General features: G+C 42.6%; 1 protein-coding gene across 4 annotated transcripts in view; it reads left to right on the top strand.

Moving 5' to 3' along the window:
* Nucleotides 1-14825, top strand: part of ric1 (RIC1 homolog, RAB6A GEF complex partner 1) — a 201169-nt gene that overhangs the window by 144738 nt on the left and 41606 nt on the right. For all 4 annotated transcript variants that reach the window (XM_068030703.1, XM_068030704.1, XM_068030705.1 and 1 more), the window contains 3 exons: nt 5214-5303; nt 6727-6887; nt 12263-12401. In XM_068030703.1, the coding sequence (XP_067886804.1) occupies nt 5214-5303; nt 6727-6887; nt 12263-12401 (390 nt within the window). The remainder of the gene's footprint in view (nt 1-5213; nt 5304-6726; nt 6888-12262; nt 12402-14825) is intronic.

The following is a 14825-nucleotide window of genomic DNA, read 5'->3' on the forward strand; positions in this document are numbered from 1 at the left end:
ACAGTGGCTTACTATCAGATAAATTAAATGACATCAGCCTGCATAACTCAAATCCAGTGGGTGATGAGTATTTTTTATATTCGTTCATAGGATGTGGGCGTTACTGGCTAGGCCAGCGTTTATTGCCCATCCCGAATTGCCCTTGAGAAGGTAGTGGTGACGCTGCTCACTTCTTTGTAGTTTTTGAAATCCTTTCTTAAACTACGATACAGAGAAATAAATCTATTAATAGATCTTAACATCTTTATTAGTGACAAGGTATTGTTGGGACCACTTTACTTGGAATATTGAAATCTATACAAGGGACAATGCAGTTTTCGCATTCAACACAAATAATTCAAAGGTTTTATTTTTGAATCTGATACCTTCTGAAAGATCTACTTTTTTTAATTCATTAATGGGATGAGGGTGTTGCTGGCTAGCCCAGCATTTATTGCCCATCCCTAATTGCCCTTGAGAAGGCAGTGGTGAGCTGCCTCCTTGAACTGCTGCAGTCCTTGGAGTGTAGTTGTTAGAAAGGGAGTTCCAGGATTTTGACCCAGTGACAGTGAAGGACCAGCAATATAATTCCATGTCAGATGTGTGTGTGTGGCTTGAAGGGGAGCTTGCAAGTGGTGGTGTTCCTCTGCATCTGCTGCCTTTGTCCTTCAAGGTGGTAGAGGTCACAGGTTTGGAAAGTGTTGTCGAAGGATCCTTGGTGAGTTGCTGTAGTACATCTTGTAGATGGTACACACTGCTACCATGTGTGTTGGTGGTGAAGGAAGTGAATGTTGAAGGTGGTGGCTGGGGTGCCAGTCAAGTGGGCTGCTTTGTCCTGGACAGTGTCGAGCTTCTTGATTGTTGGAGTTGCACCCTTCCAGGCAAATGTAGAGTATTCCATCACACTCCTGACTTGTGCCTTGTAGATGGTGGGCAGGGATTGGGGAGACAGGAGGTGAGTTACTCAACACAGAATTCCTAGCCTCTGACCTGCTTTTGTCGCCACAATATTTATGTGGCTGGTCCAGTTCAGTTTCTGGCCAATGGTAACCCCTGCATGATGTTAGTGGGAGATTCAGAGATGATAATGCCATTGAACATCAAAGGGAGATGGTTAGATTCTCTCTTGTTGGAGATGGTCATTGCCTGGAGTCAATGGGAATCAGGGAAAAACTCTCCACTGGTTGGAGTCATATCTAACACAAAGGAAGATGGTTGCAGTTGTTGGAGGTCAATCACTTCAGTCCCAGGGCAGCACTGCAGGAGTTCCTCAGGGTGATGTCCTAGGCTCAACCATCAATTTACATGGCGCGAATGTAACTTGCCAGTTATCAGCCCAAGCCTGGATGTTGTCCAGGTCTTGCGGCATCTGGATACGGCCTGCTTCAGTATCTGAGAGTTGCAAATGGTGCTGAACATTGTGCAAATCATCAGCAAACATCCCCATTTCTGACCTTATGATGGAGGGAAGGTCATTGATGAAGCAGCTGAAGATGGTTGGGCCTTGGACACTACCCTGAGGAACTCCTGCAGTGCTGTCCTGGGACTGAATTGATTGACCTCCAACAACCATCTTCCTTTGTGTTAGATATGACTCCAACCAGCTGATAGTTTTTCCCTGATTCCCATTGACTCTAGTTTTGCTAGGGTTCCTTGATGCCTACTTGGTCAAATGCTGCCTTGATGTCTAGGGCAGTCACTGTCACCTTACCCCTGGAGTTCAGCTCTTTTGTCCATGTTTGGACCAAGGCTGTAATGAGGTCAGGAGCTGAGTGGCCCTGGCAGAGCCCAAACTGAGCGTCAGTGAGCCAGTTATTGCTGAGCAAGTGCTGCTTGATAGCACTGTTGACGATCCCTTCCATCACTGTGCTGATGATCAAGAATAAACTGGCCGGGTTGGATTTGTCCTGATTTTTGTGGACTGTACGTACCGGACAATTTTCACATTTCCAGGTAGATGCCAATGTTGTAGCTGTACTAGAATGGCTTGGCTAGGGGTATGGCCAGTTCTTGAGCACAAGTCTTCAGTACTATTGCCAGAATGTTGTCAGGGCCCATAGCCTTTGCAGTATCCAGTGCCTTCAGCTGTTTCTTGATATCATGTGGAGTGGATCGGATTAGCTGAAGACTGGTACCTGTGATGCTGGGGACCTCAGGAGGAGGTCGAGATTGATGCAAATGTCTTTAGCACTGATGCACTGGGCTCCCCCATCATTGAGATGGGGTTATTTGTGGAGCCTCCTCTTCCTGTTAGTTGTTTAATTGTCCACCATCATTCATGACTGCAGGGCTTAGATCAGATCCATTGCTTTTGCTGCGTGCTGCTTCCGCTGTTTGGCATGCAGGTAGTCCTGTGTTGTAGCTTCACCAGGCTAACACCTCATTTTTAGGTATGCCTGTTGCTGCTCCTGACATGCCCTCCTGCACTCTTTGAAGCAGGGTCAGTCCGCCAGCTTGATGGTATTGGTAGAGTGGGGGATATGCTGGGCCGTGAGGTTACAGATTGTGGTTGAATACAATTCTGCTGCTGATGGCATTCATGAGGTGCTGTGGGCCCTGTTTTGAGTTGCTAGATCTGTTTGAAATCTATCCCATTTATCCATGGTGATAGTGCCACACAATATGATGATGGGTACTCTCAATGTGAAGATGGGATTTTGTCTCCAAAAGGACTGTGCGGTGGTCACTCCTACCAATACTGTCATGGACAGATGCATCTGCGACAGGCAAATTGGTGAGGATGAGGTCAAGTAGGTTTTTCTCTTTGTTCCTTCACCACCTGTCCCAGATCCAGTTTAGCAGCTATGTCCTTTAGGACTCAGCCAGCTCAGTCAGTTGTGGTGCTACTGAGTCGCTCTTGGTGATGGACGTTAAAGCCCCCATCCAGAGTACGTTCTGTGCCCTTGCTACCCTCAGTGCTTCTTCCAGATGGTGTTCAACATGGAGAAGCACTGATTCATCAGCAGAAGAGGGGGGGGGAGGGGGGCAGTAGGTGGTAATCAGCAGAAGGTTTCTTTGCCCTGTTGCCAAGAGACTTCTTGGGTCCAGAGTCAATGTTGAGGTCTCCCAGGACAACTGCCTCCTGACTGTATACCACTGTGCTGCCACCTCTGCTGGCAGGGATGGTGAGGTTGGTGTCTAGGACATGGTTAGGTATGATTCCATGAATATGCATATGTCAGGCTGTTGCTTGACTAGTCTGTGGGACAGCTGTCACGATTTTGGCACAAGTCCCCCCAGATGTTAGTAAGGAGGACTTTGCAGGGTTGACGGGGCTGGGTTTGCCATTGTCGGTTCCAGTGCCTAGGTTGATACCGGGCGGTTTGTCCGGTTTCATTCCTTTTCTTAGATTCATAGCGGTTTAATACAACTGACTGGCTTACTAGGCTACTTCAGAGGGTATTCAAGAGTCAACCACATTGCTGTGGTACTGAAATCACACGTACACGAGACCTGGTAAGGACGGCAAATTTCCTTCCCTAAAGGACATCAGTGAACCAGATGGGTTTTTACAACAGTCGACAATGGTTTCATCGACACCATTAGACTAGCTTTTTAATTTCAGATTTATTAATTGAATTCAAATTTCACCACCTGCCATGGTGGGATTCGAATCCATGTCCCCAGAGTATTAGCCTGGGCCTCTGGATTACTAATCTAGTGACGTTACCACTACGCCACCGTCTTCCCATGTTTATGTTTCAGCCTTTATATGCTTGAATAAATTTAGAAATGTAACTATCAGTAATTCGGAAGTTTCAGGAACATTTAATCTAAAGTAGTTACAAGTGCAATGCTGGAGTGTTGGAAGGGTTATCAGGGCTATTTACCATGGATCTGATAAGACTGCGAGGTGAGCCTTCATTCAGCCTTTAGTTGTTTTGCCAACAGTAGAAATGAAGCATGGTTGTGGGTCGTTATGGCATGCTGGTTTTAAAAGCACAAGATTGTCTAACTACCACCATCGCTAATTTTTTGAGGTTTCTGTTGAAGCTAGTGCCAGTTTCTTCTGTAGGTTTGCAACATAAAAATCGACAAAGCTATGAGTCCTGCAATAGTATGAATAATGTTTTGCAGGTGGGTCAGGTAAGATCACCTTTCTTTCAAGAGATATAGGAATTCTCAGAATTCTGTGACAGGCAATTTTTAAAATCCTGTCTCTGACCTAAAATAGATCGGCTTATCTTCTCTTCTGGTAACCTGAGCTTCCTTATATGTGCTTGAGGCATTGCGGTGATGTAAACATCCTCTGATACACTTAGTGAACATATCCAGCTCAAGAACATTGGGTTGTTTGAATACCAATAAAATAATAGGTTTTAGTCTCAAGTCTAGCCTAATTCACTGTTGCTTGGGATTGAACTGGAAATCTCGGGTTATCAGTATTGATTTCTATGTGCTGACACCTTTTCCTATTGTATTGATTGCCTCAGTGCTCCATTGGAGTGTAGATTTGTGGAAATAGGTTTGTCTGAACTTGGCAAATATGTGATGCCCTTTTCTTCATTATATTGTGAGCAGATGTCCTCATTTGATGTAGATATTGTTCCCTTTTGGTTGCCTCTTGGGAGTGCGATTGTCTGCTGTTTTATTTTGTTTACTCTTTTAATTTTGTGTGCGTTTTCCCCCCCCCCCCCCCCCCCCAATCCACCCATTGTAACAGGATTTTTAGTTGCAGTTGCCTGTCCTTTTACTTATGATCATGAGACTCCTTTCTTCCTCTTATTTGCTCTATTCATTTTTAATCCATCTTTTCAGCTTCCTGTAGCTTTTTGTTTTTGCCTGTTGAGCTTACCTTCCTTATTTTTTCAAAATGCAATTGATTTGAATCTAGGGATATCTTGATAATTAATACCTAATTTATTGGTGTGATAACATTAGAGGTTGTTGAGTGCCTTCTTAAAAGGGTGTTTGGATTTGTACATTTTGTAATGATTACCTTTTTGCTATCTGTTGCTATTTTATTTCTTCAAAATTTTTACGAACAAATAGTTTTAAATAAAATAAAAATCCTTTTGGTGAGTTTGAGAGCAATCATGTGACCCTTGGCCATAAGTTACTAAGTACTGCTAGTTTAACTCTTAAAACAAAACAGCATCTATGAACAAGGAACATTAATCTAACAGAATTTGATCTAGATGGTAGTAATGCTTTGGAAAATGAATTATTCTCGAATCTGGTGAGCACCCCCCTGCCCCCAATCCATATCATATATATATATTTATATTTTTTAGGAACAAAATATGGCAGTGACTGGTGGCTTGGCCTGGTGGAATGACTTCATTGTTTTAGCCTGTTATAATTTGATTGACCAACAAGAAGAGGTAAGTGAAGAACATTTGACCAGCATACCAATGCTTAAATTGACTCCCAATTGCGGTAAAACCATTACTAGAGAATTGATTGTGTGCCCATTACATTTCCCAGTCCTCGGACCGCAAATTGCCAGATTAGTGTGTGTAGGCTAAAGCTATTTCGCCAGTTATTTACAATAAAGTAATGTACAGAAGCAAAAAGACGTGTAGCAAAATAGTAAAACAATACCCAACAACAACAGGACAAGGATCAGTACACAGATCTTTTGTTCTCTGTAAGCCATATTGGGAACTAGCATTTCCTTTGAATGAGAGGCCCCATCTGCGATCCCGGGTGGACATAAAAGATCCCATGGCACTATTTCGAAGAAGAGCAAGGGATCTATCTCTGGTTTCCTGGCCAATATTTATCCCTCAATCAACATCACTAAGAACAGATTATCGGTCATTATCACATTGCTGTTTGTGGGAGTTTGCTGTGCACAAATTGGATGCACGTTTCCTACGTTACAACAGTGACTATGCTTCTAAAGTACTTAATTGGCTGTGCAGTGCTTTGGAATATCCTGAGATTGTGAAAGGCGCTATATAAATGCAAGCCCGTCTGTCTTTTTTGTTTTAAACAGTCATGTTTTCTCATTCATCTTCAAAATGAGATGATGCATGTGGGTGGCACAGGTTTCAGTTCACCCGCAGGCCTGTCTAAACTAATGCCAGAGATCAAGATAACGAGAATCCCACAGTCTTGCTAAATCCAAGGGCCTTTGAAGTTGATGCTGACAAACACTCGCAATCAAAGGCGCAATATGTTGGGACTAGATAGAATCCTAAAGAGCAATTAATCACACGTAGTCTGGATCGTGAGCGTTCTCCCAAAGCCCTGACAGCTGAAAATCCAATTTTGCACTTCGAGCAGAACCTTTTTTTCCTAACTAAATCAATCATTTAACCTGTTTCCTGCCTTGCATTTTGAAATACAGCAAGATAGCCACCTCCATATTGACATCATCTATTTTTAAATATGTAGTTCTGCTACTCACTTGTTATGAGTGACCAACAAGAGGAGCTAAGTGAAGAATGTTCGCAAAATGAAAAATCTTTTTTCTGAGGATCTTGGAAGATGTGACCATCGCTGTTAGTAGTCAGAATTATAAATGTAACAATTTTAAAAACTGTTGAGGATAAGTGTGCCATTCTACACACTTGTACAAAAAATTGCTTTGTGAATATTTTGCTGTTTTCCAAAGTTAGCAAGTTTTACAAATGCGTGTGTCTTTCTTGATCTGATTTGGTTGTGGGAGACGAGGAATCGTTTTTGTTTTTTACTGTTCTAACAATCCTTTGTGCAGAAAACATTCGCGTTAGAATTTATGTTAAAATTTCATACTGAACTTGTAATTTTTATATCCATTCTATTTTCTTTCCAAACCAGCTGAGACTTTATCTCCGGTCATCCAACTTGGACAATGTTTTTGCTCATATTACCAAAGTGCAATCGGAGACTTTGTTAATAAATGTCTTCAGGGACATGGTGATATTGTTTAGAGTAGACTGCTCTATCTGCTTATACAGTATTGATCGGAAAGATGATGGGTGAGTAGCCAGCTTTGTCCTCCCAAGTTTCTGCCAGCGTTTAGTGCTATTCTCCGAAGTGAGGTAGATCAACGCGTGTAGACTTTTGAAACATTGGTTTGTGGTTAGGGCATACCTCTGTTAGAGCAGTTAACTATTGTATTATCACCAGACACTGCACCCACCATATCCAACTTAGGGCAGTGCTTTAAATGGGCATTAATATTTCCCTGCTTTTGAGCTACGCTTAATTTATAGCCTAGCATTGCAAAATTACATAATGTGTGAACAGGAAAGAAAAATCTAGCTGAACTGTAGTATTAACATTTTATACAATGTGAATTTGATTTAAGGAATTAAATTTTATCTCTAATTTCAGTGAAAGATTCTAGTCACACCTCCCCTCCTCCTCCTCCTAGAACAGTACCCACTGTTGTCTGTCTCCGTAATGAGCAATAAACATTTACATTTATTGGAACTGACATGCTGGAACAAACCAAGTTTTGAAGGAATATAGATTGTATAGTACAATGTGGCTTTATTCATACATGGTGCATCAAAAATACAAAAAAATTGTACTCTCTTTTGTTATACACTTGTTTTTCCTCACTTACATGTGGCCCGTGGGGCTGCATTATGTAGCAATGACTGGTTGTGCCTCAACTTGCTGACTTAGGTATTACCCTTTGCCCATCTTATCATGGTGTAGGTGTTTATGCATCGTGTTACGACCAGGAGAGAAAGGTGTCTAGGGGTCTTTCTCAGCCTTCGCCTGGTCTTATTGTAACAGGGTTTAATTTTAAGTGTTTTGAGCTTCCCCTTGGTGAATCCATGTTCACCACTTTCCAATTATAAGACAAAGAAATGAACATAAACAGGCTTTCTTAGGTTTAAAGAAGAAAAGTGAAATTTATTAAAACTTGAACTCTAATTTGGTTAGCACCTACGGATACACGCCGCACCCCAGCTAGCATGCATACGCGATACGCACATGCAAATAGAGACAAAAAAAAGCAGAAGAAAAATTGTGGAGAGATTTGAGACAATCTCTGAAGAGGGATTTTTAACTGTGCTTCGAGCTCACTGTATAGTCCTTGATTGTAGGTAGTTTTGCTTTTCGTTGGGGCCCAGTATTCTTCTTGAACCTTATTCACTGTAGGAGAGTTTTTTGTCTTCGGGTTCATATGTCTTCAGTGCTTTCCGAAGCTGGTGAGAGAGAGATGAGAGCAGACAGGAGAGAGGTCTTTTCCAGTCCAAGAGCAAACAGCTTTCTGAGTTCACATTCTCTGTGGCAAGTTCAAATTCAAAAAACTCCCAACAGCCAGTTAGTCATATGACTAAACTGGTCTGACCACATCTGTTTGTGCATTCGGTCATCTTAGCAGTTAACCTGGAATGCTAACCTTTCCATCTTCAACGTCTGGTAATTAAAAGTCCCATTGTGAATTAAATTGGAGCAGGGAGTGGCCCTTTTGTCCTTTCCAAGTACTGTCTGTTACTATGCAAATGTCTTTCCAGTCAAGGGTCTGGTGGTTTTTTAAAAAAAAAACTATTTCTTTCTTTACTCCAGTAACAGTTTAAAAATCAACGTTCATGTGGCGAAATTAATGTGTCTCATTCTTGGCAGCTGGGGGCCTGCATGACAATCGACATACTGTATATCATGCTAGTTTAAATGAGATACTTTAATTCATAAGTAATTTGTAAATTGCAGGTATATTGCACTTAGATTTTATTTTGCATCTACAAGCCAAAGGACATGCCTCGCTCACTGGTGCAATTGCAGGTTTTGCTGGCTACTTGCCGAAATAAGTTACCTGTGGAACATAAAACACTTTTTAAATGTAATTGTTGCTCTATTATAAACTGCACTTAACTCTGTTTGAATAGAAAACAAATGCAGACCCCTAATTTGAATTACAAATGGGAGCTTATCTTCCTTGAGTATGGATGTCATACCTTTATCTTTCAACTCCCCTGGACTATACAGGAATTTAAAAGCGAATGAGCAATCCCTCTGGGACTTCCAGTAGAAAGCACACTCCTTCTTTCTTTTGGGCCTCCTTATCTCGAGAGACAATGGATACGCGCCTGGAGGTGGTCAGTGGTTTGTGAAGCAGCGCCTGGAGTGGCTATAAAGGCCAATTCTGGAGTGACAGGCTCTTCCACAGGTGCTGCAGAGAAATTTGTTTGTTGGGGCTGTTGCACAGTTGGCTCTCCCCTTGCGCCTCTGTCTTTTTTCCTGCCAACTACTAAATCTCTTCGACTCGCCACAATTTAGCCCTGTCTTTATGGCTGCCCGCCAGCTCTGGCGAATGCTGGCAACTGACTCCCACGACTTGTGATCAATGTCACACGATTTCATGTCGCGTTTGCAGACGTCTTTATAACGGAGACATGGACGGCCGGTGGGTCTGATACCAGTGGCGAGCTCGCTGTACAATGTGTCTTTGGGGATCCTGCCATCTTCCATGCGGCTCACGTGGCCAAGCCATCTCAAGCGCCGCTGACTCAGTAGTGTGTATAAGCTGGGGATGTTGGCCGCTTCAAGGACTTCTGTGTTGGAGATATAGTCCTGCCACCTGATGCCAAGTATTCTCCGAAGGCAGCGAAGATGGAATGAATTGAGACGTCGCTCTTGGCTGGCATACGTTGTCCAGGCCTCGCTGCCGTAGAGCAAGGTACTGAGGACACAGGCCTGATACACTCGGACTTTTGTGTTCCGTGTCAGTGCGCCATTTTCCCACACTCTCTTGGCCAGTCTGAACATAGCAGTGGAAGCCTTACCCATGCGCTTGTTGATTTCTGCATCTAGAGACAGGTTACTGGTGATAGTTGAGCCTAGGTAGGTGAACTCTTGAACCACTTCCAGAGCGTGGTCGCCAATATTGATGGATGGAGCATTTCTGACATCCTGCCCCATGATGTTCGTTTTCTTGAGGCTGATGGTTAGGCCAAATTCATTGCAGGCAGACGCAAACCTGTCGATGAGACTCTGCAGGCATTCTTCAGTGTGAGATGTTAAAGCAGCATCGTCAGCAAAGAGGAGTTCTCTGATGAGGACTTTCCGTACTTTGGACTTCGCTCTTAGACGGGCAAGGTTGAACAACCTGCCCCCTGATCTTGTGTGGAGGAAAATTCCTTCTTCAGAGGATTTGAACGCATGTGAAAGCAGCAGGGAGAAGAAAATCCCAAAAAGTGTGGGTGCGAGAACACAGCCCTGTTTCACACCACTCAGGATAGGAAAGGGCTCTGATGAGGAGCCACCATGTTGAATTGTGCCTTTCATATTGTCATGGAATGAGGTGATGATACTTAGTAGCTTTGGTGGACATCCGATCTTTTCTAGTAGTCTGAAGAGACCACGTCTGCTGACGAGGTCAAAGGCTTTGGCGAGATCAATGAAAGCAATGTAGAGGGGCATCTGTTGTTCACGGCATTTCTCCTGTATCTGACGAAGGGAGAACAGCATGTCAATAGTCGATCTCTCTGCACGAAAGCCACACTGTGCCTCAGGGTAGACGCGCTCGGCCAGCTTCTGGAGCCTGTTCAGAGCGACTCGAGCAAAGACTTTCCCCACTATGCTGAGCAGGGAGATTCCACGGTAGTTGTTGCAGTCACCGCGGTCACCTTTGTTTTTATAGAGGGTGATGATGTTGGCATCGCGCATGTCCTGGGGTACTGCTCCCTCGTCCCAGCACAGGCATAGCAGTTCATGTAGTGCTGAGAGTATAGCAGGCTTGGCACTCTTGATTATTTCAGGGGTAATGCTGTCCTTCCCAGGGGCTTTTCCGCTGGCTAGGGAATCAATGGCATCACTGAGTTCCGATTTGGTTGGCTGTATGTCCAGCTCATCCATGACTGGTAGAGGCTGGGCTGCATTGAGGGCAGTCTCAGTGACAGCATTCTCCCTGGAGTACAGTTCTAGGTAGTGCTCAACCCAGCGGTCCATCTGTTTGCGTTGGTCAGTGATTATGTCCCCCGATTTAGATTTGAGGGGGACGATCTTCTTGATGGTTGGCCCAAGAGCTCTCTTCATGCCATCATACATTCCTCTGATGTTTCCGGTGTCTGAGGCCAGCTGAATATGACTGCATAGGTGTTGCCAGTAGTCGTTTGCGCAACGCCAAGCTGTTCTTTGTGCAGTACTTTGTGCAGAGCAATCCCTCTGGGACTTCCAGTAGAAAGCACACTAACAGCAGCCTAAAGGTGACCTTGCTGTGTTTGCTCCCCTTTTTCTCCACCGCCATATTTGCGCTGATGAGAGGAAATCTTTTCCTGGGCTTCTAGCAATGTAGCTCTTGGATTATCAACAATCATGAATTTCCTTCTATCTTTGTGAAACGTTCTCATTTTTGGTCCAGTTGAGATTGGGTGGGCAACAGATTAAATTCAGTGTCTAATCATGTTTGTAAAGCAATGAGGAATGCCAGAAGCCTGTTCCTGGATAACGCTTTTGAATAGGTCATGCATTTCTTGATATCTATGGCATAATGGGTGAGCTGAGATCATGCTGTTCTCTGTTCGTGCACAGACTAGTACTTTGAAGGGTAGACACCACTTTTTTAAATGGAAAAAAAAATGAATAGCAAGCCAAAAGTGTGTATTTCTTGAGTAGGTAGAGAACTTGTAAGGCTGGAAAATTATTTTTTGCGAATCTCCTGTTAGCAATTTACAAATTGAATTAAACAACATTCAGCTCTAAGTTTAACAATTTCTTTGAAACCAGTTCTGCAGCTTATAATTTGTAAGTATTAGCATAAGTGCTTGTACACTTTAATCTGCAAGAAGGTTGTATTGAGAAATGAAAATTGCCAAATTCTTCAGTATTAGTTATTTGTGCTTGACCACAGAATATTTCTTGGGTTTTTTCTTAAACTATTTCAAATAAATGTTGTAGGCTCCGATATTTTAAAAACAGCGATCAGCTGTTTAGCTGATATTTTGGCTTGCAATTACATTCTTAGAACTCTAGCAAATCATTGCTCCAAAGACTGGATTTTTTTTTCCTAAAATATACTGAACCTCCATATGCTAAATCCTTTAGCTCTGTTTGTAAGGAATACAAGAAGCTGTTGAATTATTTCTCAAACAGTGCAAAATGCATCCTGTATTAGGAAAAAGGTCAATGGTGCATTAGGGAGTGCTCTTTGGCTAAATCACATTGGGGAGTTCTGTCTGATCCAGAAGTGCTTTGATGTTGACATTGGGTGAAATGGAAGCATATTCTCTTACCAGATACTAACCTTTTTTTTAAATAGCAAAGTTTAAAAAAACTTGGATTTACTCATTTCATAAAGTATATATGGGAAAATAAGGCATTCAGAAGTCTGACTTAAGTTGAGAAGATTTACAATGCTGTTTTTAATCTAATTTTTTTTTCTTTAAAATTTTAGCCCTAACCCCACTGCCAATGTTCAGGTTCTGCAGGAAGTATCCATGTCGCGTTACATCCCACACCCTTCACTTGTGGTATCAGTAACTTTGACCTCTGTGAGAACAGAGACAGGCATCACCTTGAAAATGCCACAGCAGGTACCAGTTGAAATGTATGCAGTTCTGATGTCAGTATTTTGTATAGTCATGTCAATTTTCCAGCCAGCATTTTAATTCATAAATTTCTGCCAGAAATGCACATGGCAGTCCAAGATGTCTGGGATTAGGATTTTTTTTAAACTTTATTCTGATTTTTATGTTAGTGATTTAGATTGCTAATATTGGGCTTGATTCACTAGCCTTTGAGATAGGACATACTCTTCCTTTAAAAGCTCCAAAAATCATTTTATTTTCTGTAAAGTATGGTACTAAATTTCTGAGTAGAGTGGAACCTTAAGTGTTCGCCCTAATGGAGACAATCTCCGTAATGGATATTAGAGAGCAAAACTCATCAAATTATTCCACACTGTTGCTTGCTCTGCTTTTCCCCATCCAGCCATCTCCGTCGTTGCCGCCAGACTCTCATTTGTTATTCCCATTAAGGAAATGGGAACCTGAGGGCAGTTTCAGATAGGACAATTTCAGGCCAGGGAACGGAAGGCAGAAAATTAGCGAGTGACTCGGAAAGACAGCAGAAGCAACGGTTAAAAAATGTGCAGCGCAGGAATTTGGCAGTGTTAAAAGTTATTTATTTAAATGCAAGGAGTATAATAAATAAAGCCAATGAGCTGAGGGCACAGATAGACATATGGCAACATGATATCGTTGCTATAACGGAAACTTGGCTTAAAGCGGGGCAAGAATGGCAGTTCAGCAACCCTGGATATAGAGTTTTCAGGCGGGATAGAGACGAGGATAAAAAAGGAGGGGGTGTAGCATTATTGGTCAAGGAATCAATAACAGCTGTGAAGAGAGATGATATGCTAAATGAATCATCAAATGAGGCCCTATGGGTGGAGATCAGAAATAAAAAAAGGGGCAGTCACACCACTAGGAGTGTACTATAGACCCCCAAATAGTGAGAGGGAGATAGAGGAATAAATATGTAAAAACAGTAGGGCAATAATAGTTGGGGATTTCAACTACCCTAATATCAACTGGGATACAAACAGTGTGAAGGTCACAGAGGCCACAAAATTCTTGAACTGTATTCAAGAGAACTTTTTTTAGCCACGCGTAACAAGTCCAAAGAGAGGGGGCGCAATTTTAGATTTAGTCGTCAGTAATGAAGCTGGGCAAGCAGGTGAAGTAGTAATCGGTGACCATTTTGGAGATAGCGATCATAATTTTTAGCATAATCATGGAAAAGGGCAAAGATAAGGCAGAAGTTAAAGTTCTAAATTGGGGTAAGGCAAATTTTACAAAACTGAGAGGCAATCTGGCAAAAGTGGACTGGACACAGCTACTGAAAGGACATTCAATGGCAAACCAGTGGGAGGCATCCAAAAGCAAGATTCTACAGGCACAACGCAGGCATGTCCCCACAAAGATAAAGGGTGGTACGGCCTATTCTAGAACCCCTTGGTTATCTAGAGACTTACGGGGTATGTTGAAGCAGAAAAATAAAGCTTATGTCGATCACAAAAAACTTCATACTTTAGAAAGCCTAGAGGAGTATAGGAAGTGCAGGGATGAAGTAAAAAAGGAAATTAGAAAAGCAAAGAGAGGACATGAAAAAAGTATTGGCAGGTAAAATCAAGGGAACCCAAAGATGTTTTATCAGCACATTAAGAACAAGAGGATAACTAAGGAAAGGGTAGGGCCCATCAGAGAGGTACAAGGGAACTTACCAGTGGATGCCGATGGTATGGGCAGGGTTCGTAATGAGTTTTTTTGTCTCTGTCTTCACAAAGGAGAGGGATGATGCAGACATTATAGTAAAAGAGGAGTGTGAAATATTAGATACGATTAGCATAATGAGAGAACAAGTTCTAGAGGGTCTGACATCCTTGAAAGTGGATTAATCACCAGGGCCGGATGGATTGCATCCCAGGTTGTTAAAGAAAACCAGGGAGGAAATAGTGGATGATCATCTTTAAATCCTCACTGAATACGGGCGAGGTGCCACAGGTTTGGAGGTCTGTGAGCATTATACCATTGTTTAAAAAGGGTGCAAGGGATAGGCCAAATAATTATAGACCGGTCTGTCTGACCTCGGCGGTGGGTAAATTATTAGAATCAATTCTGAGGGACAGGATCAGGGATAGTGAGCATGGACTTGTTAAGGGAAAGTCATGTCTTACTAACGTAATTGAATTCTTTGAGGAAGTAATAAGGAGGATTGATGAGGGTAATTTAGGTGGATGTGGTCTACATGGATTTTAGTAAGGCATTTGACAAGGTTCCACATGGCAGACTGGTCAGTAAAATGAAAGCCCATGGGATACAGAGGAATATGGCAGGTTGGATCCAAAATTGGCTCAGTGACAGGAAACATAGCGTTGTAGTCGACAGATGTTTTTGTGAATGGAAAGTTGTTTCCAGTGGTGTTCCACAGGGTTCAGTGTTGGGTCCCTTGCTGTT

Source organism: Heterodontus francisci, chromosome 4 (assembly GCF_036365525.1).
Source record: "Heterodontus francisci isolate sHetFra1 chromosome 4, sHetFra1.hap1, whole genome shotgun sequence".
Lineage (NCBI taxonomy): Eukaryota > Metazoa > Chordata > Chondrichthyes > Heterodontiformes > Heterodontidae > Heterodontus > Heterodontus francisci.